This window comes from Numenius arquata, chromosome 10, assembly GCF_964106895.1.
Source record: "Numenius arquata chromosome 10, bNumArq3.hap1.1, whole genome shotgun sequence".
Taxonomy (NCBI): Eukaryota; Metazoa; Chordata; class Aves; order Charadriiformes; family Scolopacidae; genus Numenius; species Numenius arquata.
Genome location: NC_133585.1, coordinates 4504028 through 4530630, shown reverse-complemented (window position 1 = coordinate 4530630; position 26603 = coordinate 4504028). Strand labels below are relative to the sequence as shown.

The 26603-nt window shown below is 41.7% G+C and overlaps 2 protein-coding genes across 2 annotated transcripts in view; both read right to left on the bottom strand.

Moving 5' to 3' along the window:
* Nucleotides 1-17601, bottom strand: part of TM9SF3 (transmembrane 9 superfamily member 3) — a 45587-nt gene extending 27986 nt beyond the window's left edge. Inside the window, exons 1-3 of the mRNA XM_074154505.1 lie at nucleotides 17383-17601; nucleotides 8036-8231; nucleotides 539-661 (exon numbers count right to left, since the gene is read on the bottom strand). Coding sequence (XP_074010606.1) covers nucleotides 539-661; nucleotides 8036-8231; nucleotides 17383-17601 — 538 coding nt within the window. The remainder of the gene's footprint in view (nucleotides 1-538; nucleotides 662-8035; nucleotides 8232-17382) is intronic.
* Nucleotides 17602-20999: 3398 nt separating this feature from the next.
* Nucleotides 21000-26603, bottom strand: part of PIK3AP1 (phosphoinositide-3-kinase adaptor protein 1) — a 45050-nt gene continuing 39446 nt past the window's right edge. The window contains exons 13-17 of the mRNA XM_074154355.1: nucleotides 26110-26182; nucleotides 25630-25785; nucleotides 23595-23665; nucleotides 23298-23407; nucleotides 21000-22223 (exon numbers count right to left, since the gene is read on the bottom strand). Of these exons, the coding sequence (XP_074010456.1) occupies nucleotides 22169-22223; nucleotides 23298-23407; nucleotides 23595-23665; nucleotides 25630-25785; nucleotides 26110-26182 (465 nt within the window). The 3' untranslated portion in view covers nucleotides 21000-22168. The remainder of the gene's footprint in view (nucleotides 22224-23297; nucleotides 23408-23594; nucleotides 23666-25629; nucleotides 25786-26109; nucleotides 26183-26603) is intronic.

Sequence of the window (26603 nt, the reverse complement as noted above, 5' to 3'; positions counted from 1 at the left end):
ATACTCAGCAAAAGCAATTTTAAGAACTGTATAAAAACAAGTAAAATAAAACTCCTTCATATAACCACAGATGGCACATGCAGAACTGTTAAAAGCCACAAAATTACCACCAAAGTAAATGAAACAGCTCTAACATTAGTAATAAACACAAGATCTAGCAAAATAAAGTTTAAACACTGAAAGAGTTTTGTGAAAGTTGTTATTCATGAACACTTTAACATGGACCTTATATCTGACCTATCTAATTACCACTCACTTGAACATTTAAAAGAATTTAACCCTAAGAACTCGGTATTATTAGATCAGCGCTTGAGAAACAAAACAGCTTTTCACTGTTTTTGCAATTCACCAGTCCAAGCCATCCTACTGTTCCTCCAATGCAACAACCCTTCAACTTACTTGTATTATTTGGTTATGAAAGTTCTACATACTTGTGAGATTCTTTTAATGAAGCTGAGTCATTAAATGACTCCATGAAACCCACTGGCACAGGACTCCTGTAATTGTAATCAAGTTGTTTATGCATAATATCACTCACCCCATATCGGCAAGTCATCAATATACATCTGGTACCAATAGTGATTTTTGATGGCGTACACAAATGCATCTCTTCTTCCTTTGTCCAAGTCGATTTCACAGTAAGTGGTCTGCATGACATCGTCTGCAAAAAATTACAGCACGGTTAATGATTTATTAATGAGCTGGCCCAAAGCAAAGGCAAGCCAAGCAAACGGAGGAATGGACATCGGACACTGCTGGAGTCTCAAAGCCCTCTTGGCTATCCTGGGGCAGCTAACAAAAAAGGACATTTAAAAAGGAACCATTAAAGTCATCAGGAGAGAAGGGGAGGGACTCTTGATCAGGGAGGGGAGCAATAGGACAAGAGGGAATGGTTTTAAACTGAAAGAGGGGAGATTTAGATGAGATATTGGGAAGAAATTCTTTCCTGTGAGGGTGGTGAGACACTGGAACAGGTTGCCCAGAGAACCTGCGGATGCCCCATCCCTGGAGGGGTTCAAGGCCAGGCTGGATGGGGCTTTGAGCCACCTGCTCTAGTGGGAGGTGTCCCTGCCCATGGCAGGGGCGTTGGAACTCGATATTTAAGGTCCTTTCCAACCCAAACCATTCTCTGATTCTGTGACTGCAGAAGCTTCCCACAGACTTGATAAGGAAAGTTTTCCAAGTATCCTTTTGCTATTTCACCCACACTAAATTAAGATCTAGCTTTACCTTTTACTTTAACAAGAGGTATGAAATTATTAACAAATACCAACAACTCATTACGATAGTATCTCTCCATTTTAGTATAATCAGGCTCAATGACTGGGAATACCGTTCGTAAAAAAAATAAAACTTTCTAAAGTTCTCAGCAATTTTCAAGAAGCTACCATAAACGGAGAAACAAAGCAGGGTAAAGGTAGAAAAAAAAGGACAGAAGACAAAAATAGGAATAACACAAAGTATGCACGAGAGGCTGCATTTGGAAATAAAACAAATCCACCTCCTCAAGCCAGCAAGCTATTTTTCCACATCTACAATCCGTAAGTAATGCAGTTAGCAGCCATTCTTTCATATCCCTTTTCAAGTGGAAAAAGACAAAAGGGTTCATATTTACAACTATTCAGGCAGCAACAGAATTAGAACCCACCCCAATCCATTTCTTAGTATGTTTTCACTCTGCAAATAGTGAAACAAAACGAACATAAATACTTCCAGCTCCCTCCCTCTTTTTTTTTTTGTCATGAGTGGAATCAAGGACCCATTTCTAGTAGGTAAAATTAATTCATGCCCCAAGCCCAGTTCCAGCCTATATCAAACTTCAGCTACTTTCTTCTATACACTAACTGCAATATAAAGCTTATAAAGAAAATCAAATCACCTGCACAGAAAAAGCACCGACAAGTAGAATATTTCCAACACAAAAGATTATTTCTCTGATAACGATAATTTGTCAAAATGAAAATATACAGAGTATGTCTGGTCAAGCAGAGCCTGGTGAAGCAGGACAGTAAGAAACCAGCCAACCGCAGCCCTGCACAGTCACAGTGATTTCCTACAGCCCTGGAGAAAACAGCGCCCCTGGATATTCTGGGATGGATGCATCTCCTTCTCCTACTTCTTATGAAAACTCTAATATTCTGTATTTTTGTTTCTTCCGAGACCTAACTCACTCTAAGCCTCATTTTTTAACCGAAAAACATTTTATCATTTTTCAGACTCATTTTTTAGGCAATAAAACTTTTGCCGGGGAAAAAAAAGAACAACGGAATAACAAACATGCAGGTCAAGAAGTGTCCCAAGAAGACTCTTAGATCACGGATTACATTTTCAGGACCTGTACTGGTAAATTTAGGAGAGGGAAGTCATTGAAGCTGGCACCACAGCTGAAACACAGACTTCGAAATCCAGGCCTCGGTTTGCGTTTATGCCTCCACTGAGCTGGATCCTGTACTTTTTTGGACTATGTTCCCCCAAAAAAATGCTTCTGCTTGGCATTTTTTCCACTTCAAAATGCCTCTGCTTGGCATTTTTTCACTTGAACAGATTTTTTTGAGTCATCTTGACATTAATTAAAAGGAAAAAACCAACAGAATCCCTATCTTCTGGATTTGTTGCTAAGTAGGGATTAATTCTTTCCAAAATACTTGGCACTTTATTGTCACTCTCTTGCAGTTTCATACTATACTCAAATAAAGGATAACATTTTTCTAATGTTAAATTTTTTTGACTCACAAAGGACTGTTCAACACACAGAGGTCAAAAGAAAATATACTGTGAATTAAAACAAGGGTGAAAGAGATTGCAATCTATTACCAAGTTACTCCATGAGCTTTCAGATCCCTGGAATTTAACACTTTTTGGTTTGGTTTTTTTGTTTTTTTTTTTTTGTTTGTTTGTTTGTTTTTTAACCTAACTGAAATAAGCCATTCTGCATCCAGTGCTCCAGGTTGTAAACAGTGGCTTCTGCTGCTGTTATAAAAAAAAAAAAGAGACTTTAAAATATCATTTGAAGCGAAATGACTGCAATGACATTTCTAAGTAAACGCATTAAAAAAACCCTTTTCCCCTTTAAATTCATCTTCTCTAATTGGTATTGTATGGCAATGTCAAAAATTAATTTTCTAATTGAAGTCACTGATCCCAATGTTCAATACATTTAATAATTCACTAGGTCTCGGGTGTAACATAGGGAATGTCAATTCAAATGGCTGAATAAACAACTCGACATAATACATAAAAACCATTGTTACTCCAGATTGAGCCTGACCAGAGAAACAAGCCAGCTGATAACTTAAAGTTATATTGTAATAAGTATATTTTAATAATTCATTACTTTCTTCACAAAGATATTTATACAGATTTGAGACCTATAAAAACAATATCGTTCATATTTGTAGCAGAAGGGAAATCCAGCTGTCCTGTACAGCGCAGGTACCCTTTCACATGACACAATTTTAAACACAGAAAGAAACCCTACTTCATGGATTCTTAAATACACCGTAGATTTGCCTCACCAGTCACCACTACGAGCGTTCAAGTGCCAATCTCCGTTATCAGCAGAATACATTTCTGCACAGCCATAATTTTCTTATTCTATTTCAAAAATACAGGCAGGGTCCACTGATTCAACCAGCAGTGTCACTTACACAGTCTGTTGTGCTTCAGTCACTGACAGCTGCAGCCTAAATAATTATTCTAATTTAATGAACAACATGCAGTTTCACACTTACCTCCTACCACTGTCCAGTCAGACTATGTTAAGAAGGGAACTGCTTTTTATTGCAGAAGCTAATTTATTATAACAATTCTAATTCCCCTTTAGTCACTTCAGAGGATAAAAATCCCAAAGTATAAAATGCAAATCTAATTTAATTTTGTAAACTCTTATGACGTTCATTTCAAGAGGAAAAATAGTCCCAATTGTTAGTCTTGCAATAATCCCAAAAACACATGGGGAAAAACACAATTACCTTTTAACTCAGAACTTAGAACTGCTTCACAGATTCATGAAGAAAATCTGCACAGGTCTTTCAGACAGTCATGCCAGCATTCGGAAAGACAGGTCCCTATGGTTAGGTATTTTAATGCAGATTCAAGCATCTAAACGATTACTAAAAGGGACTTGAGCAGCTCTTAATTATTTCAGTTGTAGATGTTAGACATGCAACACTCCTTGAAGCCCTATCTTTTTCTTAAGAACGTATGAATCTATTGGTGCCAAAACATAAGCTTCTGTTTGTTAAGGAAAAAAACCCAATCAAACCACAAATTACTAACGACAGTTTCAATTTCCTTGCAGCAATTTGTGGACCACTGGTGCAGAGGTGGGAGCATGGATCAATCACAACGAGATAAAATTTATCCATTAGAAAAAAAAATTCAATTTCACTAATACAATCCAGTTACAGTTTTATATTTTTTTTTAAAAAAAGTGAACACCACTTCAGCCAAGAACGAGATCTACCATTAAAGAGACCAAAAATCCCAGCTATCATCACATTTCAACAACAAAATTGGAAAAGAATTCCTTACACAAATGCTAAATGTTAAAGGCTGCTCTGTGAAATTTAAATTTTCCTACATGCATCGGATATAAATTGTACTGGTTTTATGACGGTTTTTAAGCCTTTAAAAAATAAATCTCAGACAGCAGTCTTTTGCTTTGAGTTTTTACTTTCAAGGCTGAATATCAAGGGGATCTGGATTTCAACAAATTTTGCATTATTTTATATTAAATAAGTACTAACAAATACTACAATTAATTTATATTTGTTACAATTAATTTATACTTGTTACTCTGAAATTTTAGAACTTTCAATAGCAGATTAAACACAGTAAAATAGAGTTGACTCCCATTCACATTTCACTTCATGGATCCACTGCTAGAAATACTAAAGCACCTCCTGATATAGAAGCTGCTGGATTCCAGCTACCAGCAAAGAGATTATTGTCTTCATCTTTTATGCAGAGGATGCAGACTGTAAGGGGAAAAAACTAGAAGTGCACATGGACAGCTTCCCAGACCATGTACACATATTTAGTCATCAACCAGCTACCGTGTACCATCTGCTTCAGAGAAAACATCTGACCTGCAGCCACTTTGGTCAGGAGTTAAATTCCCTGCGGGTCCAATACACATTATCAGTCTATACAGAGCACCAGTGTGATAATAATACTAATAAATACTTTTTTTTTAAAAGCAACCAAGGACGTGGATGAAGAGAAATTCCCCACCTGCTGGGAAATGTACCGGCACATCAACCACTTACACTTACAAGCAATAAACACCTGATTCTTTTTGAAATCTTCTACTCTTCCGTACACATTCAAAGCCTGTTTTCAATGACTTCATGCTCAGTCTGTCTGGAAGAATACACCCCAATATAGCAAGGACATACTGGGTATGTACTGGTAAAGCAATCAGAGGTGCAAAAAGGCACCTGAAAAAAAAATAGTATGAGTGGAAGACCAGACCTTAAACCCTGAAGAAATGGCACTCAATTTTTCCACAATAAATAATCCTTTATAATAGAGAAAATCTAAAGCTTTCCATGTCAAAATATCAGCACAAGCATCTGTGAATCAGAATCTAAAACTCCTAAGTCAAAATAAGACTTAACGAAAACAGGCTTACCTGTTGTAAAGAACTACAGAAGACAACAAACTAATATGGCAGGGACGTAATCAAACCCAAAACCACCACAAGGTACAAAAACCACAGCAGTTTTCCACCATTCTGAACTCATGTTAGTCTGGGATGACTTTGGCTCCCTGTAATTCCGAATTCCAAAAGACTTCTCTGAGTCAAATAGGAATCGGTACCAATTTCTATGTATTGGGGAGCTCGGGGTTGAGTATTACCCAAGTTGTACTTATTTTTGTTTAAGAAAACAGATGTTAAGTATCTTTTTTTCTAAGTGTTAGATTAAATAATTACCAATACAGAAACTTGTTAATTTCCCCATTATTAGAGTATTTTACAGAAGAATTTGAGAGTGTATTCACAAAAGCATGTTGTCCAAGGCTCTGCATATTTCCCTCAGAAATGGCAGCAAATAGTATGGAAAGCTAAACTACATCTGACTACAAACAACACAGTGGTCACAAGAGGAGACAAAAGATAAACCAAAAGTTTCATCCATCTCATGTTATTTTAGGAAAAAGATTATTAATATCCTTTACAAGTCTAAATTAGCCTGATTATTGCATGTACTTCTGGTACAAGTCAGGCTCTAGCTTTTTTGGACCCCTAAAAATTTTTCAAGCACTTCAGCCAGTTTCTGATGTTGAGCCAGTCCATTTTCTTCCCTCAATATCCCTCAATATCATCTCAACACTTCCACTCTAAAAGCAGATTACTAAATTACTACCCTCCAGGACAATAAGGAAAAGGGCAGGTTTGGGACTGAACTGCTGAAAAATGAGCTCTGGACCAGCACAATCTGCTCAGTGCTCCCAGTCACAACACAAAACACTTGGTCTAGCAAAAATTTTATATGATTGGGGAATAAATTAACTACAAAACCTTGAGAAAATAAATCTGGGAATAGGGTACTTCATAACAGTAAACAGTAACTCACAAACCTTCCAGTCTTTTCAATTTGGTGCTGCATCTAGAGAGTACAATTGTCACTGGAATAACACAATCTCTTCGTAAAGATGGGGCAATTAAAGGAAGTAAAAATTACACATATAACTGGCAGAATATTATCATATTCTGACAATAAAGTATTACTTAATCTTCACAGCCATGTTGAAGTGCTGCCAGTTGCCTTCGCCGTTCTTTCCATTTTGCATTTCTGAGCATATTCTATGAGGTTTGACAGAAAAACTGCTTCTCCCATATTGAATAAAATTTTCATCAGGCTACGAGTCTTGCAAACCAGTAACAGGACTGTTTTCCAGTGCCTGTGCAAATACAGTTCCTTTCTTAAAAGGAAAGATTCAACTCCAAATTCCTTTAATGCAGAGATGCTATCCCCTATGCAACTTAAAAATTTATGACAAATTTATGATTTTAACAAACTTTTCACTTTTAGTCCACTTATTCTACTTTTAACAAAAACATCAAGTCTCTTATTTTGCAGATGTCCAATTTTGGATAAAACTTTTGCAACTTCTAGAAACTAAGTCCCATTTTATTGTAAATGCTCAGACAAGAGACACTATGCTTAAGTTCTCCATCCAGTTAAGCACTGGTGATGCAATGAAGTGTAGCCCTCTAGGGAAAAAAAAAAAATACATATACACAAAACCCCAAATTGGATTAAATATATAAATGTTAAAATTCAATACAGACACAAAAAGAGGCTCTGCAACTACCAGTTACAGCTATCTGAAAGGACTCTGGGTACCAAATAGAACACGCAGAGAAATTATGCAATAGAGGACTCAGCCCCTAACACCAAGAAATGCATTCGCAAAAGAAGCTGAATGTCATCTCTGAAACAGTATGGGAAGAGGGAGAGGGCAGGCAACAACAGAAAAAACACCAGACTGGCTCCGTCCTGACTGGCATATGATGAGTTAGAGCAAATAATATAAAGGTATTTGTCCAAGGAATTTTAAACTACACAGTAACCAGAAGGACACAATAATTAACTTTGTGTTAAGGTAGAACTTTGAGATGTTGAGCTCTCAACTACTCCTTTCCAACTGCAGAGAGTCTGCAAAGTATTCAACATCACTGGAAAAAAATAGATCTTTAGAACTGATAGTTCCAGGATATTAATTCCAGTAAATATACTTTTAATCATTCATAGACAGAAAGCTTCATTTTACTTTATAAAATGTAATCAGTTACTTGAGAAGCATGTATCTGCTGCGAGGATGTTCCTTAAAGGGTACACAGATGAAAACTTTACAGTAAACTGAAAAGCCAACGGCAGCAGAAAACCTTGCAGGGAGTTTCAACCAATAATCTGAAATACCCTCAGCTGCTACCAGCAGCAAGCTGTCAGTCCTTCTCATTCAAAAATCAAGTTTTAAGGGTTTGTGGGGTTTTAAGTCTCTAAATGCACTTTCAATCGCTTACCTTTAAATTTGATGTCAAGACCACTAAATTCCAATTCCACTCCTTGAAGTGCTTCTCCTAGGGTTTCATGGTAATGGCTGATACTTTTTTTTGATCCCACGCAGAAAGGAAGAGAAAAGTATTTGTATGTTTCTTGGCGATTGTGGTAGGGTCCTACTGTATTCATCCATAAAACAACTTCCTCTTTATCTTGGTACTGAAAGATAAAAGTTATTGAGTTAGATGAGAAGCCCAGCACAACAAAAATATTCAAGAAACTCATTCATATTAACTAGCAAGGCAGGATTGTTCAGTCATACGCAGCAGTTACATTTAAAGACAGCTGAGTATTTTTGTCTTTTGGGCGGCAGGGATTCTAGGACAAGATTGTCAGCCTGCTTTCCTACAAAAAAAAAAAAGCTTAGTTGATCATACAGTTTCTTAGAGCCTATCACTAAAGTATCAGAAGAGGGAGATTCACATAAATTTAAGAGAGAAGCAGAAGATGCAGAGAGCGGAAGTCTCAAAAATAAACAAGCTTTTACAAATTTTGTGGAAACACGCATCAGTAAAAAGCAAAACTCAACTTATTTTCACTGAAAGGAAATATTACTAAGATCTTGTTAAATGAGATCCTAGCAAATAAATCAGGCAACCTACCCATGGTGACAGGTGTACCATATTTTCCTAAAACGCAACTCATTTTCTTTTTTTGTAATGATATAAATTACATTCAAAATTCCCAGAAGAGCACAACGCCTCACAGGAAGCGCTAAAATTAAACCGTAGCATACCCACGGTAGCCAAGAAGCAAAAAAGTCAGACAGAAGGACTGTATTTTGATGCATTTCCAACATTCTCCCAGGAAAAAAAAACCAAAACAGAACAGCAAGGAGTCTGGTGGCTGCAATAAAATTCTTTCTGGGAACATCCCGCCTTCACTTTCCACAGCTAGTGTTAGCCAGGAAAACTTACTCCTTGGTGAGGAGCCAGTAAGTTTTTTGAAGCCCTTATAACTTTTCAACAACCCAAAAGTCCTTAAAACCACGCACCTATCGGTATTCAAATACCGCGTGAATTCAGGAGAATTAAGTGATGTGAAATCATTACTTGCACTGTATCTGAATGCATCGGGACGAGGTATCAGGTTTGCTGGTTACTACAAAGCCTCTCACCCAACACAACTTCTTCACCTACTACAATCTCAACAGATTAGCAGGGACAGCGATAGCACTTTTAAGGCAGAAAAAAAACCACCCTACTTATAACTGTACATACCTCCAAGCACAATCACCATATAAATCCTGATTCTTTTTTTTAAAGTACAGAAGAATAAAGTACTATTTCAAAACCAATATGCAAACACAGAACACACTGGAAAGGAAAAGGAAGTAAAATGTTAATTAGCTGTAACTATTTCACAGTACACAGCTAAAATATCGAATACAGCTCTGCATCTCTCTTTTTTCACAAAGGTTCTTCAACTCCATTTATTCTGAATAACCACAGTCATACTGAATTGTTAACTCAGAAATAATTAGCTACACGTGGAATGCAGTAAATTCTTCAGATGAAGTGTTTAAAAGTTAAACTCGAGGATTTAAACAAACATGCTTTGGGAAATAATTTAATCCCTTTACACTAACACATCATCTCAATTACAAGCCTCATCTTTTTTGTTTACAAAGATGCACAAGGGTCATTCCAGCTTCTCGTGTAAGCAATCTCCATCAAGAAACTTTAAATATCTTACTAATTTCATTCTGAGCAGAGCTCAGACGCTTACCGGTTTCACAAACCTGCCCGTTTGCAGAGCACATACTTCAGAACATTTCTGACAGGTAAAGAATGTCAATGAAGGAGCAAAGAAAGAATAAACAACACAGCAAGAAAAAGCAGACATTCCTCCTCTATATCAGCAACCAAAAAGGTTGTACCAGTGAGACACAGTTGCCCAAGTTCAAAGAAAGTTGGCAAAGAAGGAAAAAAGAAAGAAAAATCACAATTCCAGCCCCCTCAGCAGCAGAAGTAGATAGTGGAATCTGCGCTACGATACCGCCTTTCACTCTTGCCAATGTAGCAAGGGACAAGTTGGTCCATATCTCATTCTAGTCTGTTATGCCTCGCACGTCTTCTGTTTCTTCCTCTAACAGCTGCAGAACATATTTTCAGCCCTTCCTCAAACTGGTCTTGTCAAGAGCCCACTTTAGCATCACTCCCCGTAACGTCACAGCTTAGATGTGAACCCAGCTACGTCTCTCTTCACCCTTCAGTAATAGAACATGACAACGTCCTTAGGTCTGTGAATTTATCTTTGACAGTGCCCGAATAAAGCAAGCATTGACCACTGCTTTACTTAGCTTCTTGTTTCTGGCCTTCTTCACGCCGAGTTGGGACTTCTGCATTTTCGGTACGATAGCAAATTACCTTCAAGTGACAGAACCAACTTCCTAAGAACATATTATTCAAAATCTTGTTACATTTTCTGATTTAATAATGTAGCTACACTGTAATTACAGGATCTACAATAATAAATTTGGTCTTTGCTTGTCTCTTATCCCCATGATGCTTAGCTCTCCTTTAGGGCCCACAGGCTTTTCCCACAATGACTCCAAGATGCCATCAGTCTGCTCTGGAGAGAAAAGGGACCAAATCAAACAGAAGCAAATAATTCAGTCTACTTTTATTACTTCCTCCTCTCTCACGAGCATCCCAGAACAGCACAAGAGGAATCTGTTCGGGACTGCTACACAAACGAACATGGTACCTCAGCCATCCCAGGCTACACCTCCCTCACAATCAGCAAATCCCCCATCACAGCAATTTGCAATCCATCAGGTGCTCCCAGTGCCCTCCCAAAATTAAGGGGGCTGCAGTAAAAAACCCAGTTAAAGCAGCTTCAGCCTGAATTTAGGGGTGGGGGTGTTTAGTAGAAATTCAAACAGATTTCCTTCTCCCTATGTTTGTTGGGTTTTGCTCATTCTCAAGATGAGCTTTCACGTTTAAATATATTTCCCTGTCATGACATATCCTTATAATCTTAATTTGGTGGCAAGAACTCAGCGCTATCAAAGAGTTCAAGTTTGTGGTGGTTTGAGTTTTTTGGGTTTTGTTTTATCTTTTTCAATACTGCCTTCACAACATCAAAGCATCTGCAACAAATAACTGTCAACAAGTTTACAGGAAAACAATTCTTATTTAGGTAAGACAGAGAACTAGAGTGTCTTGTAAGGCTGTTCTGTCACCTCTGTATGAGGACTTTTAAGTTCAGTTCATTAAAACCAAGATAGGATGTGAAGAGTTCAATGGTCTCTTTCAGAAATTGTTATATAGCGATATAAAGGTAAGCGTGATAGTTTCCTTATCTTCTGCTACATGATCAGTAAGAAGAATACTTTGACTCATTGAGCTCCCGCCAGAGCCCAGAAAACATGAAAAAAGTTTCAAGAACTCCCCATCATTACAGGTACAGAACAAACAAAAGAGGACGTTGGCTACAACGTGCAAGAATATCCACATCACTCATACAAGTTAAATTCCCCAAGAATAGCTGTCATCCTAAGAGACCTAAATAAAACTTTCTTGCTCTCATTCCATGTATGATAAGGGTCCTGAGTCACTATTTGACCCATCACTACCATAGGACTTCTGGAAAAGAAACAAAACAGATTCCTACTACAGCTGTATCTAAACTACTGAGGCCTGCAACAGGGGCAAGCAGTAATGAAATAAAACGTCAAAAGGTAAAATAATTTGAAGCAAAACTAATGATCCGCAGAGTAGACTCCAGATAATTTGAGTGACATAAATCTAATATCTAGAGTTACGCTTATGCGTCAATGCAATTTGATCTTCATCCCTTATGAAAACAAGCACCAAACATCTTCCTAACAGGAAGGACTTATTTTGCTGTACTGAAGTACTGCTATTTCAGAAATTCATTTTAGTTCTTCATTCTTTTTCCTGACTTGTTAGCAGAATTAGATGGTGGAAAGGCAGCTTTTCACATGCCAGAAGGAAACCGGTGTCCTATTAAGACCATAGTAACTGACAAGGCAAAAAAGCTCAACAAATAAGATGCTGCGATCTCCACCCTGGTATATCTCAGCAAGCTCTCCCAGTTCTGGTTCATTTGAAGGGACAAAATACTGCATATAGCTCAGAGATCCTAATTAAATTGACAGATACAAGCATTTAACAACACGGTAACAGTGCCAGAATTCACAGAGTTCTCCACTTCCAAACATGAGAGACTACAAAACACAATGTTAAATACCTTTTACTTACTGAAATTTATGAAAAATGTAATACTCATTCTGTAAACATAGCAAGTTTGGCTTTCCATCTTTTTCTGCACTAAGCTTAATATCAGCTCAGTAATTCAGTAACTATATGGAGTATATAATCTATTTCAACTGTGCGAACCCACAGGGGCAGGCTGAACGAGTCTCAGCATCAACACAAGTTACCTACCATATGCTGCTACAGTCTGATTAATGCAAGTTAAACCTTCACAAACTTTTTTTCCCCATAATTGCCACCCAGGTGGTGGAAAACCAGTCTGCACCTCAAATGCAATCACGTTATCAGCTACAACCCTCACCACAGCTGGGGACATCTGCTCCAAAGCAGCACAATATGGTCACAACTGCCTGTTCAGAGAACTGGGCTATAGAGATGTTGTGCATGTACAAGCTAAAAAAAAAATCACATTAAATCTATCTATACCGATAACAAGGCAACACCACCATCCCAGTCCCCTGCAGAATATTAAACTGGCCTGAAGCTCGCACAGTTTGACCTGGCCAAGTGTAGGCTTCTCCCATGACAATACAATTACTGGAAACTCAGGTGCTTGAGACACTTTGAGGCTTAATACAATTTCCATACATCTGCATGGTTTAAAAACTATTTAAACACAGCAATTCCGAGGCCATCTTCAGCACAGTACATGCATCTTTCTTTCCTGTTACCAAATAGGGCACTCGTGATGTGGAAAGCAACTGAATGTTCTCTTTGCACAACTGTAGAAATTAGCAAGGAAGCACAAGGAATATGCTATTTACCCTATAAAACAATTAAGGCTAGATTAAGTCAGTATATGAAAGCCTGCAAAGAAAGATATGAGACCGGCAGGTTTTTGATATTCTTTTTTAAACCATGAAAACACTTTGCAAAAAGGAATAGAGGCACAGAGAGGATTCCAACCACCAAATCTCACGTGATATTCAGCAAAATAAATTCAAATCGAGACAGTTTCTTTCAGAAAATACGCAATTTTACTGCTTTTCTCAAGCTGAAGCTTGGAGTGAGGCTTTCCACAATGTAGGTCCTCAAACACCAGTGCATCTTTCGGGGGGGGGGGAAGGACAAACGTTATCTGTTACTGGCAGAGCAAAGCTGCAGAAGCAGGAGAGGAAATAAGAGACAGCAATCAGGACTCAATCTGCAGGTAATAGCCCCGGTTTATAGTCCCCAGTATCTTACAGATATCCTATCTATCGAGCACCTGTGATAATACTCAACATTTGCAGCTCACATCCATAGTCTCTCAAACTGTGGATTTCAGCCTCACGCTCTCCTGCAGATAAAGCAGGTTATTTCTAGTAACATCTCTTAATTTCTCTCTGAATTGGAGGCCTCACCAAAATGTGGCTAGAACCGTACCGGCAGCACGGGCTGAGCGACTGTACACGCAGTCCTTTCACTGATACGCTTCCCAGATGCACAAGGTTGCTCAAGCACACCATGTCCTGCTTCCGTGACATTTATTTCACCTCTTCAAAAATGGAACCACGAGAACTTCAGAAAGGAACCAGGCTGCTCATCTGCACACAGCTTCGTATGCAGAGAGGTATTTCACACGCACTGCAATGTTTTCTACAGTGTTTCTCTAGCTGACAATTTACGGATACTATACAAACTCCAAATTTTACTTATTAATTTTAAACAAGCCTTACAGGCTCAGGGCTTTAACGTACTTCACCAGGCTAAAAGTCAAACGAAAATGCTTTTCTCAATCATTATAATTTAGGAATTTTGTTACGCAGTATAGGTTGGGTTTTGTTTATTTTCAATGTCTGTCATGCATTTCCATGCTTACAGAGCACCGATAATTGAATTGAAACAACATTAAAATTAAAATGCTGCCTACTCCCTAGACCATTCCCCTATAACAAAAACCCCAGGGTATTTCAGAATATTTTTGTGGTTTGTCTATTTTGTCATCAACTCCAACAAGTCTAGCAACAGAAGATGGGACAGCAAAGGCCAGGCAGAAGCCCACCAACCCTGCTTCTGCAGGACCAGCATATATTGCTATATATATGCTATACTTACATATATATATATATTTGATGGTCGGACTACATGATCTAAAGGTCCCTTCCAACCTAGACAATTCTATGATTCTATGATTGTGATATGGCCACCAATATCTCATCTATACTATCGTTTGCTCAAGTAAAAGGCCAACTGTCAAAAAATGCTGCAATTATCAGAATAGAGGCAAAAAGCAGGTACACAACACACTCTGAAGTATGACAATAATTTAAAGAATCAGCAGACAAGTTTTCAGTTAGCTTCTCATAAGTTTTCTATTGTGGTTTGAAGTTATGCTGCTGCACTGTCTTTTGATGCTGGGGATTTAAAATGCTGTGTCAAATCCCAATTTCTCTTCACTTTTACTATCTATTTTAAATACCTAAGTCTTTATCTTATAATTGTATTTATACTATTCTTCCCCTAGAGACATGCAGAGACCGTTTTTAAAGACTAATTCAAATTTACTATAAAGGATTTAGCTGTTGATCCAATGAAGCCATCCACACCTAATATCTCTGGAAACGCCTAGTACTTATAGTCCTAGAGCTTCGTGTGCAGTCTTCTCACAATTACCTTTTATGATATTTGCTTATGCAGCCCTACAGTTATAAAACAAAGGACACATATAAAACATTAGCAGCCGATTTACAGTAATACAGAAATACATATTATACCACATGCGTGTGTTATTTTATAAGTATTGTATGCTATTATGTATTACAGCAGCAGTACAGGAATTTAAAAATTACCCTGCTAACACAGAGCATTAAACACTTAAGTCAGTACTTCTGAACGTTCAGCGTGTTCGATACAGATAAGGCCCTGTACCTCGCCAGTTAAAAGTAAACTGTGGCAAAATATAAGGACACACCTTCACTCAGACACAACCAAGTTCTTGGGCACAAGCAGCTGCACACTAAAGCATTAATAAGGAAACAGCAGTGCATAATGGGGTGTGTTCCTCCCAATACGAGTCAGGTCTTAAAAGTCAGTGAAAATTGACATTTTGAAGTTACCAAGTCCTGAATCTACTATTCTAGATAGTTCTACTATTTCCCCTCCACTTCCCCGAAAGCGAGTAATTACAATGTAATAAAGCACTTTGGTTATAGAAAGATTAATCTTCCAATTGCAATCATACTCAAAACCTGAAATTCATTAAAATGCAGTATTTAAGGAACATTTCCTTCAGGTTCTTAATCTCCAAATCGGTGTACTGCTGCAAAACCCTGTTTGTGTTTCATTCATGCTATTAATGCTTTCACTCCGATCTCCTGTACAATATTCAAGTATCAAAATATCTAAGCAAGGAGACAGAATTCCAAAAAGAAAAAAAGGTAACTGTTTTCCTACATCAGTTATTCCTAACATGTCACGTGATGCCACTAAACTAGACACCACGTGAACAAGAGACAGAGTTACAATCTTGAAGAGTTGAGTAATTTAGATGAAAAAATGACAAGCCTTCAAAAAGAATTTTTTATTTCCATTGCTAATTGTTTAAGTAATTATTCAGAAGACCTAAAACCCATCAAATTCACTTTTGAAGTGAAAAAGTAAATAAATTCAATGGCAGCTTTATGAAATCTTTTTTTCCTCAGAAGACTATCAATGTTAAATGAATGAGGAATCCCTCACGTCACACAGCCTTTAAAAGAAATACAGTGCTATGCGGAAAACCATCTCACCTCAGCAGAAACCTAACCCTAAAACCCAGGATCAGCAACAAAACCGGGAGCTAGGCTAGTTCAAAGAGCATCAGCTCCTTGAAAGTACTCAGTATTAGCTTTCCTACCATTAACTGCAGCACTGATAAATCCCACTAGCTTTTAAAGAAATAAAGACAATACTAAACAGTTTTCAAGTCTCATGGAATCGGGCAACTAATTAACTATTGCTTATACAACAACTATGGATGCTACTTATCTATTTTATTAAAGACACTTATTAAGATTACCATACCACACCCAGAAAAAGCTCTATCAAGAAGCTGTGCAAGCGTTCACCAGCCAGGCTGCTCAAGAGCATAAAAGTTCTGACAGACAGACACTGTGTTTAATTACAGCCACGCTCTAATCCGTTCCGACTGTGAGGAAACGGGGATGGTTTTCAGCAAAGCCTCCTTCCAAAAATCACATCTCAGCTCACGGCGCAGACTTCCACCCTCCCACACCAAAACCCGTGGGAAACAACGCTCCGAGGCAAAATCAGACACCGATGAAGCGCTGGGATTTACTTCCTAGAGATTCTTTTGGGTGATATTGCCAGCGCTTTAGGAAAACTACCCTCACGCCGACAGATGAGCGCTCAGGTCACTGGTATTTGACGCACCCATTTTCCTCAGGGGTCCATGTCCGTGTTCCAGGTCCGGAAACCCCCTGCCCCGCTCCTGCTCCTCAGCCCAGACCCCCGCCGACATCTCCCTCTTCCCAGAGGCGACCTGTCCCACCACCGCCTGTCCCCGCCCCGGGCTGTCACGACGCAGAACAGGGGCTCCGGCTTGGACTTTAGCTCTGAAGCGAACGCAAACATCCTCCCGGAAGAAATGACTTCTCCCGCAGAAATCCAAATCAAACAGGGAGGCAGCCCTGGCCAAACAAGGCCCCCGCACACCTCCCGCCGCTTTTATCTCCTGCAGGAAAAGGTGGGGACCCGCGGCAGCCGGCCCAGCGCCGCAGCGCCCGCCTGCCACGCTAACGGCTGCCACACGGATGTCCAAACCGGATCCGAGAACTCCGGCGGCCCTTCCCACAGCGTCCCGCTCACACCGAATTAGAGCGAACGGGAGCCCCGGCCCGCACGGTCCGAGCCACAGCGGAGACGGTGGGAAGGAAACCCCGCGGGGCGGGAGCCGCCCGCCTGCCGCCAAGGCCGCCGCGCCCGCTTCCTTCCTCCCTCCCCCCCCAAACCCCTCAGGCCGCGGCCCAGCGCTGCCCGCTCCGCCCCGCCGCGCTCCCCGGGCCGCCGCCGCCCCTCAGCAGACAGGGAGGCCGGGGCTGAGGGGAGGCCGCGGCACCCCCCGCGGAGGCCGGGACCCGCCTTACCGTGTGTTCGTGCTCGTCGGCGCGGGCGCGCAGCGGCAGGCGGAGGAGGGAAAGGAGGAGGAGGAGCGGCGCGGCGGCCGCACAGAGCCGCAGCCCGGGCGCCGCCATCTCGGGCCTGGGCGTCCCCGCGCACGCAGCAGGCCCCGCCGCGGAGCCGGCCCGCGCCCCGCCGCCAACGCCGACCTGCGACGCCACTTCCGCTCCGCCCGGCCACGTCATCCGGCCGCACGCCGGAAGCGCGGAGCCTACGGAGGCCGCCGGGAGCCAAGGCGAGCGCAGCGCCGGGCCGGGCCGGGGCCGGGGCCGGGGCCGGGCACCCCCCTGCCCCTGCCCGGCGGCGGGGCCCGGCCTCCCCCTCGGCGCCTCCCCTGCTGAGGGGGCGGAACGGGGCAGCGGAAACAAAGGGAGGGGGCGGTGGGGACCCGGAAGGCTGGGGCACCGGGGGCGCCTGAGACACTGCGGCCTGCAGCCTGAGGGCGTTGAAGCTCGGTTATTTTTTAATTGGGGGAATTGTTTTATAGTTGATAAAGTCATAATGTGTGGATCAATGAGATAATCTAAAATTATTTGAGGGCAGCGTGACACAGGGCCGCGCGCAAGTGCCCTTAAAAATAAGTATAATAAAGCTGCAGAGAGCCAGGGGCGGCTGAAGCGCAAACGGCCCCCTCTGCCCCAGGGGAGGGATGGAGGCGGCAGAGCTGCACCCAGACCTGAGGAGCGGAACGTTTTCTGTCAGCGCTGGGTAAGGTAAAGCCTGCAAAAACCTGTGTGTGAACTCGGAACTCCTCAAGGTTCAAGTCCAAAGTGGAAAAAAAAAAAAAAAAAAGACAAAACTAAATCAATTAAAAAAAAACCCCAAGCCAAAAAGCTCACAGTATGAAGCGTTCATTGATCAGGCAATTTTAAAACTGAACAAATACAGAAACAATTTAAAAAAAAAAAAAAATAGGGGCTACACCATCTTCTCAAATATTGCCCAAGCCAACAGAGACATGGAGATAGTATGAAGGACACAAACTGAACGCAGGAGCTGCTCCGTGCTGTTACACGCCATCCATGGTTTGTAGTAATGATGCAAAAAGATGTCCCTATTTACCATTTCCACCATACCCAAACAGAAAGTTTTTCCCCTTGTGGCCTTATGCATTCGATCTACCTTCCCTGAACATATTTTAGCAAGCTACGCTTACATGAAGCCTTTTCCAGGTAGTATGTTTGCAGTCTCCTGCCTATTTCAGTAGAACCAAGGTCGCTGTAGAGAGATACTTGTCAAAACCCATTCAAAACCCCTGTTTTATATTAAAAGAAAACAAACAACTAGACAGCTTTGATAACACCATATGCTTCTTTCCAGTCATTGCATCTCAGTCCAAAACGGAGCGGCTTACCCTTGGGAGAGAGAGAGAGAGGAGGCTTCAGTATCTTCAATTTATTCAGTATTTAAGTCTCTCGCTAACACCGGGGCCGGCCAGAGCCATCTGCTGCAGTGGGATTTGTAAGGCACACTGTGCAAAGGGCTAACACTTTCCCCAGGCCAGCCAGCTGCCACCTGAGCTCGGTGGATTGGCTGATGCCCATACAGGCGGCCAGGCCATTTACTTTTTACCAGCAGTTTTATTATCTGCTCAGTCCTTGAGCTGTAATGTTTGATGGAAACACGCCTCGTTCCCCCTCTGCCCCCCACCCCCAGGACATTCTTCAGTAACCAACAATCTGGTCGCACACAGTTTTCTTCTCCAGTGTCTTCTGCACTTCTGTTTCAGTGCACTTCTCTTGGGTGGAAGCACTTCATGCCATGTGCTCACCAGCACAACTGGAGTCTGCACAGGCAAGGACTCCATACATTGAGCCGTAAGAGGATTAAAGCCACAAAATAAAACCAAACCAAGGTGGAACACATGTTTCGGCAGCTAAGAAGGTGCATCTCTGCCTAGCCTGCAAGAGACACGGAAGTCATGCCTCCATCCCCATTGTTGACCTGCATTTAACAGTGAAGTCATTTTAGTGCTGTTCCTTTTCTCCTCAACCAGAGTTGTGCTGTGACTGCTGATCAGTGAGATCCCCAAATAATCCAGGAGAAGATACAAAGAGAAAGTGAGAAGGGGAATGCCTGACCACAGCTGCATCTTCAATTTCCCCCCTTACGCAGTGAAAAAGAGGCCAGAACAGAGAGCATTTATAGTACTACCCAGCCCCACCTCTCGCAGCTCTCCTCCAAACCAGAGCCCCACTAGCATTTGGTCTTTCATGCTAGATCAGGAAGTATTTAAGCTGCAAACAGGAGAGAGACTGAGAGGCTACTCGGGAACTATTTTTCAGCAGTTCAAATATAAACTCACTGCAGCACATGCAATAAAAGTCCAGTTCACAGCCATGGTATTAGGACTGTGCAAAGGCAAACCCTCAGACGCAGTTCAGATAAACCCTTCCCACAGAAGACATCTGGCTATCGCATGCAGGGGGCGCAGAATTAAAAATTAGCTGGGGAAAACAGATCCCTGGGCTGCTTCAGTCCAACAGCTTTGAAAGGAAATCTGCATGACACGCTTTCATATTTTGCTCTTCCCTTCCTGCCCTGTTACAGCTTGCTTACAGCATTTCTACCTTCTGTTATGCCTGGCAGATGTGAAAGCAGATGAATTCCTCTTATCACATCACAGCTCCAAGCTCTGGATTGCAGCTGCAGCCAGCACTAAGGAGATAGAGAACTTTTGCGCAAAACCACTGTGTGCAAACGAAAGCCTGTGCGGCAGCTGAAGACAAACAAGCTGCTGAATTTCCTCTTTTAGTTTATTTCTTTTATCCCCATTTCCTTCACTTATCCATGCTACCGTTTTCCTCATTTCGGCACCAAAGCCTCCTTCCAATTTGACTGAATAGTGCTGGTAACTTTGTTCTGTTCCAAGAAGAGCACAGGAGGGCAGCTCCCACCTCATCATTTCCCCAGCTACTGTGAACAAAGAGCAAACTGTCAGTGAGAGCCTGCAGTGTCACAGTTAATGGAGAAGGCACCGAGAGCCTTTAAAAAACAAAAATATAAAATAAAAAGGTCACCTCTGTAGCTGTGGGCCTGCAGCACAACACCTGCATCGAGGCTGTATGAACTGCACTTGGAGTTATACCCTATGAGTTTAATGTATAGAGGATATTTAGGCCTATGCCTATACCCCTGAGAGCAGCAGGGGCTTCTCCACCTTCACTCAGTGCTGCCTGAGTCACAGTCGCCATCTGTCACCTCCTGCAGCTCTGCAGGAGCTTTAACACCCTGCAAGAGAAAGGAGCTACAAAATCTATCCCTTACTCTCTTACAGATTAAGCTGTAAGAGAGCAAGGGATGTAAGAGGGAGCTGACATGACCAGACAGAAGCTATCCATGTGCTACCTGTACATGAGGGATCACCTAATACTGATGTATCTATGTCTCTCTCAGGGCTGGAAGAGGGGGAATGGCTTGAAAACCGAGTAAAGATGCTTAATTCTCTATCCTGAATGTTATCTTGCAGAATTCCCCATCTGTATCACTCATGGTACGCATGTACTCACTACACTTGTACCCCAAGGGCCAGGATATGCTCAGAAGATTGCAAGGCCTGGAAGAAAAAAAAACCAACCACAAACCCAAAAAAACCAAACCATTTCATTCAAGTCCTTTGAGATGAGGAATCCAAATTGATTTCTGCTTTACATGCTTTCTACATTTGGAACACAGAGAGCCAAACTGGGAAGCTCTCATTAAGTGTGTAAGCCCTCAGGCAGAAGAAAGGCTGGACGCAGCTGCTGCAGATTCACGTCGCTAGAGAGGAAGAGTAGGGGAAGAAGAGTCCAGTCCCCGGGCTGCCCGTTTCCACTGCAGTGGGCGAACTCCGCAGCTGGGGTTTGCAAGGTGTGTGCGTTTATCATTGGAGACTCACTCTACTATTCCAGAGCATGAAGTGAAACGCCTTTGTATCGCTTCTACAGTGAACAATGTAAGAGATACAGAACATGAAGTTGCTGCCAATTCCTCCCTCTAATTTGAGAGGTCAGTCATATGATTTAAAGTAACAAAATACCAGCTCCCTCCCAAAAAAAAAGGTTTAAGTACAATTGTTCTGTGATACAGCAGGTCCTTTACCAGCTGCCTTGGGAATTTTCACAGTAAATGCAGCACACACACCACCTCGTTAATGTCTGTCCTCTTCAGGGAGGAAAGAGGAAAGGGAAAGGCATTTTCAAGGCTGTATGCAAAATACATTCTTCAATAAAGGCAACTTCTTATCCTTCCATGGTTAAGGATTGCTGGAGGGAGATTCTACACCTTCTGAAAGGTCGGTATGTCCATACCCGAAGTGTAACACCAAACAGCAGTACATTCACCTACTCCCGCTGTAATTAAGTGTTCTTCAAACAAAGCCTTCAAACCAATTATTTTCTTTACTTTTTCAAGTACATTTTCCAGTTTTGTAGGTTGTATCCAGGGCTTTGGTAACAATGCTTAGCAGGAATTAGTTTTTAAAAGGACACGTGTTCTTTCTTGGTCGAAGGGAAATTTCATGGTGATGCAGGGCTGCCAAGACACACATCAGCGTTCTCTTTCCCAACCATGATACTTTTTCTTGAAATCCCAAAGCACCAAAATTCTTCCAAGCAAAAAAGTTACAGAAGGCCAAGAAGTCTCAGTGAAAATGACGGGAAAAGTCACCAGAGCTTTAGGGAGGAGGAAGGGGAAGAAAACATTTGGCTCCCACATATAAATAATTTAAGACAACCCAAAAATATCTGTACAAACACACATACAAACAGAAATTCAGCGACCTCTTGGGGGCACAGGTGGAGGATAAAAGCCTTCGCAGCTTACAGGCCTATAAAAAGACAGAGAATACAAATGCATTAAAAAAAATAGTAGAGAATAGGGTTCTGGAACAACACATCGCATGCATTAACATCGGATCTAAGAATAAGCAACAGTCACACAAGAAGAGAAACAGGCTATCAGTGATTCAGCAACGGAACAGATGCCAAGGTGCCAGAAACCTTGTTCCTGTCCAGGTTCTTCTGCTCTTCAGGTGCAGTAAGTCTACTATTACGGGAAAGAGATGCTGTAATACTTGGTTGGAGTAAAAACTTTGATAGTATAGTAGCTTTCTCCTGAAAACTAGAGGAAGGGCAATAGGAAGAGATCAAAATATTCAAAATCTTTTTTTCAAACTAACTACAGATAAATTCCTGTTATATTCTTGCCAGAGCCAAGCCAACACACAGAACTTACTGGACCCACACGTTAGTAATTAGTATTTTAATAGTTGGATAATTTTATTAGCATCTGTACTTAGATAAGCCTATGGAGCCTGGACTTCATAGACTTGCACCGGCTGGACTAAAGGAATGTTTACAAATTATTTAAGTTTGCGGTGGTCTGATCAAATCAAGGCAAAACCCCTCAACACCTTTTACAAAACCAGCGCAGTTCACACTTTGAGGCCAATCATATATGTAAACAAGTGTGCTCTGGAGAGATCGGAAATTTGTAAAAAGAACAAAAGTTCAAGGGAATGCCAAAAGGGAATTCCCTCTGCACTACACTTTGTATGTTCCCAGAGGATCTTCTCAGTTGGATCAGGTGCTAAATCTCTGGCAGGGGCCGGACGCTGCTCCACCTGGGTCAGGCTTATTATGGCAGGTGTTGTGCGCTTCAATAATGAAGAGAACTTGCAGTGCGTGACCACATGAACAGCCACATTACCAGCCAGGAAACCAATTCCACTAAGTATTACAGATGAGAAACAAGGATCTTACAATGCCTTACAGTGTGTGTTTATAGACAACAGCCTGGTAGATTTTGTGGAAAGACACATTCGCTTCCTGCCTTGCCTTCTGCCCGAGGCTTCCGTATTGATTCACTGAAAGCTCCTCTTTGAGCTGTATTTCAGCTTTACCTGCTTGCACCTCGAGGAGGCACTCTGGGAGGCCTTTCTGGGAAAGGCAGCCTCTCTGCTTGGTGGGCAACTGGGCTGCGGCTTCTAGTTGTTTCTGGGACCTCGTTGTCCTACAAAATGAAGAAAAGAGGTTACAGACCAGCGGAACTTGGTTCTTGTTTGCTTCACAATAGAACTGGCTACATTTTGCCATTTCTGCAAATGCAATGCCATCCCTGAGCTCCTTTTCTTTTGCACAAAAACAAAGGCATGTACTTATGACCGGTGGACCAGTATATAGCAGAGGTGAGAGCTTACCTCACTGTCCCCTTCCATCCCGCTGCTGACACTCAATATGCTCCGAGTGCTGGAGCGGTTACTGGCACTACCTGGAGCGAGTAAGCGAAAGAAAACAATCTGTTATTAAATCCTGGTGATTTAACTGCAAATCACTAACTCAGGACTCCTTCTAACCTCATGCTTACCTCTTGCACACACTATTTAATGCTTCTTTAGATTAATTTATTTCCACTATCATTTTTCACATGTTCAGAATCTAAACAATGACATTTCATACAACAGAGCACAGGGCCAAAACCAATCTGTTTTGCTTTCTTTTAGCAGATTTCTGCCCTAGATAAGGCAGGCTTCTGGTTAAATACTCCCAGCCATAATCTAACTGAAAAGATCCAATGCCAATACCAGCTGGTAACTCAGGTAAAGATTTTCCCAAGTGTGACACACGCAACATTTATACATACGGTAGATGGCTCTGAGCACTGTCACACATTCATTTCTGAACTTAGTGACTGCTTGAGAGGTTATTTTTCCTAATAACTATTCACCACCTGCTCTCACAATAATAATGATCCTTACTCTTCACAGGAATGTTTCCTAGTCTATTCCTAGGAGCGATGGGGATGGACTCTTGATCAGGAAGTGGAGCAAGAGGACGAGGGGTAATGGTTTTAAATGGAAAGAGGGGAGGTTCAGATTAGATACTAGGGAGAAATTCTTTCCTGTGAGGGTGGTGAGACGCTGGCCCAGGTTGCTCAGAGAAGCTGTGGCTGCCCCATCCCTGGAGGTGTTCAAGACCAGGCTGGACGGGGCTTTGAGCAACCTGGTCTGGTGGGAGGTGTCCCTGCCCATGGCAGGGGCTTGGAACGAGACGATCTTTAAGGTCTCTTCCAACTGTAACCATTCTGTGATTCTATGATTCCAGATCTAAAAATGACAAGTTTGTTCAATCTTCAGCAAACGTTTATGCAAACCCATTTAACTTGCACAGACTCAGAATAGGGAATGATTTTGCCATTGGTCATGCCATCTATGAAGGGGACAGCAGTTCACAAACAAATCCTGCACTGCTATGGCCAGTATCAGTCACAAATACATGATGTTCTATAGGGCAGTACTGAAATGAAGGCTGCAGAGGTTTTCTTCTAAGATGCAGTCCCTCCCTAGCCTTGGTGAGGTAACTCTCATTATCAGCTGGGATAAACAGCAGCACTTTAAAGTGCTAAATACTGTGTTAGGGTCTGTTCCCACCATTGTGCCATGGGAAAGACAGCCTAGCTGCACGCAGGGAACTCTGCAGGCTTGTTAACACTTCTCACAACTGCTTATATGCAAGTTACTGGCTCAGTCAGCTGCTTCTGGCACCTACTCTGGACGTGTGCCAGATATATCTTGCCAAGAGCCACAAAGGTAGTAACCTCACTGGGACTCAGTTTTCCTTTCAGAGGAACAAAATGATCTTAATGATTTCTGCAAGAATTGCTCCGTCTGAAGTAACAGGAAGAATGCAGGGATTTAATTTGCATAAATGAAACCTAGTAAAAACCCAAAGATAATAAAAGTGTGCAGACTGTCCCAAGTCACTCAAGAGGCCCCACAGCTACCAATTAAAAATGCTGTCCTTTATCTACAACAATTGAGGAAATGACATGTAGAGACTGGTTCCCAGCCTGCAATGTAACTGTGCCCTTCAGATGGGAAGAGAACACCGTCTGCTCAGAGTCACAGCAAGGAAGCATCCTTTTTTCTAAGAGAGCAGCTGCCATCTGCTTTTAAGACCTGAAGATGGGTGATATGCCTTCCCAGAGAAGGCTCAAGGGAATCTTTTGCTCAGCTTTCAGGTTCTCCTCCTGCAGAGATGCAGACACAAGACGTCCAAACCTGTACCTGAAGTTGCTTTTACAGTTTTAAGAAAAGGCAGCCTGAGGCATGCAGGGTTTGGGGTGGTGGTGCCAGCACTGGGATTCAGGATCTGTCACCTGAGCTGACTCCAGGCTGGGGAAGTGTTTTCCACCCAGCTTTTCTGTAGAGAGGGCAACAGTCAGGGTTTGCTTACTTGTTGTGCTGGATGTGCTTTCTGTTTTCCAGTCTCCTCGCTTTAACTCCTTTTTTGGTGGGAAAACATTTTTCCTGGGCGTGTATTCATATATTCCACATTCTGGTTTCCCCAAAGTATTATGAGAATGTCGAATGGGTACTGTAATTTCCAAATCTGGAAGGGAAAAAGAAGAACTCAGAAGTGCCTCTGCAAGTATAGCCTCAGAGACAGCTTTGCACCCCAGAACAAAGTCAAACACAATCACATAAGGGTGATCATAACTGTACATGAATGAATGAAGTTTGCTTCCACAGATGTGGGCATCCTTTCCTCAGTCCGGAAAACTGAGGAATAAAGCAACATCCCTATGTTTTAGCCAACAGGCATATGGATGTGAATATTAAGACATCATATAATTACAATACACACAGAGACATTTCTGCCTGAATATTTTTAGCTGCTTCACTACCAGAGAATGTCAGAATCAGACACTGTTACCTGCACTTTTGTCTTTTTTTTGCTTCTCCATTTGCCTCCTGGTTATGCTGTCTCGTAGCCGTTTCAGATTTTCCTAAAAACATCACAAGATATTCTTTTCAGGGCTTCAGATAACAGGAGGATGAGCAGCTTTCTGACAAGACCACTATTGTATTTCAGCTAACTTTGCAGCCAAGCTGTAACAAAGCCTGCTAGACCTGGCTGAAGTCCAAACTATGTCAACAGGTTTTAATCTATTCCCTTCAGATATTCATGTGGGCCTTTCAGAAGCCAAATTGTTGGGGGTTTTGTTTGTTGTTGTTTTTTTTTTTTTGTTGTTGTTTGTTTTTTTTTTTTTTAAGATGTTCATTGTGTCAAACCAAGACAGTCAAGTTCACAGACTCACTGGCAGTTGCAGATAAGCAGCACATTAGGTTTAGAACTCCCTCTATTTTCTGTTTCCACTCTGACACTGGCACAGAAATGAGACCCACATTCAAGCAACTGCACAGTCC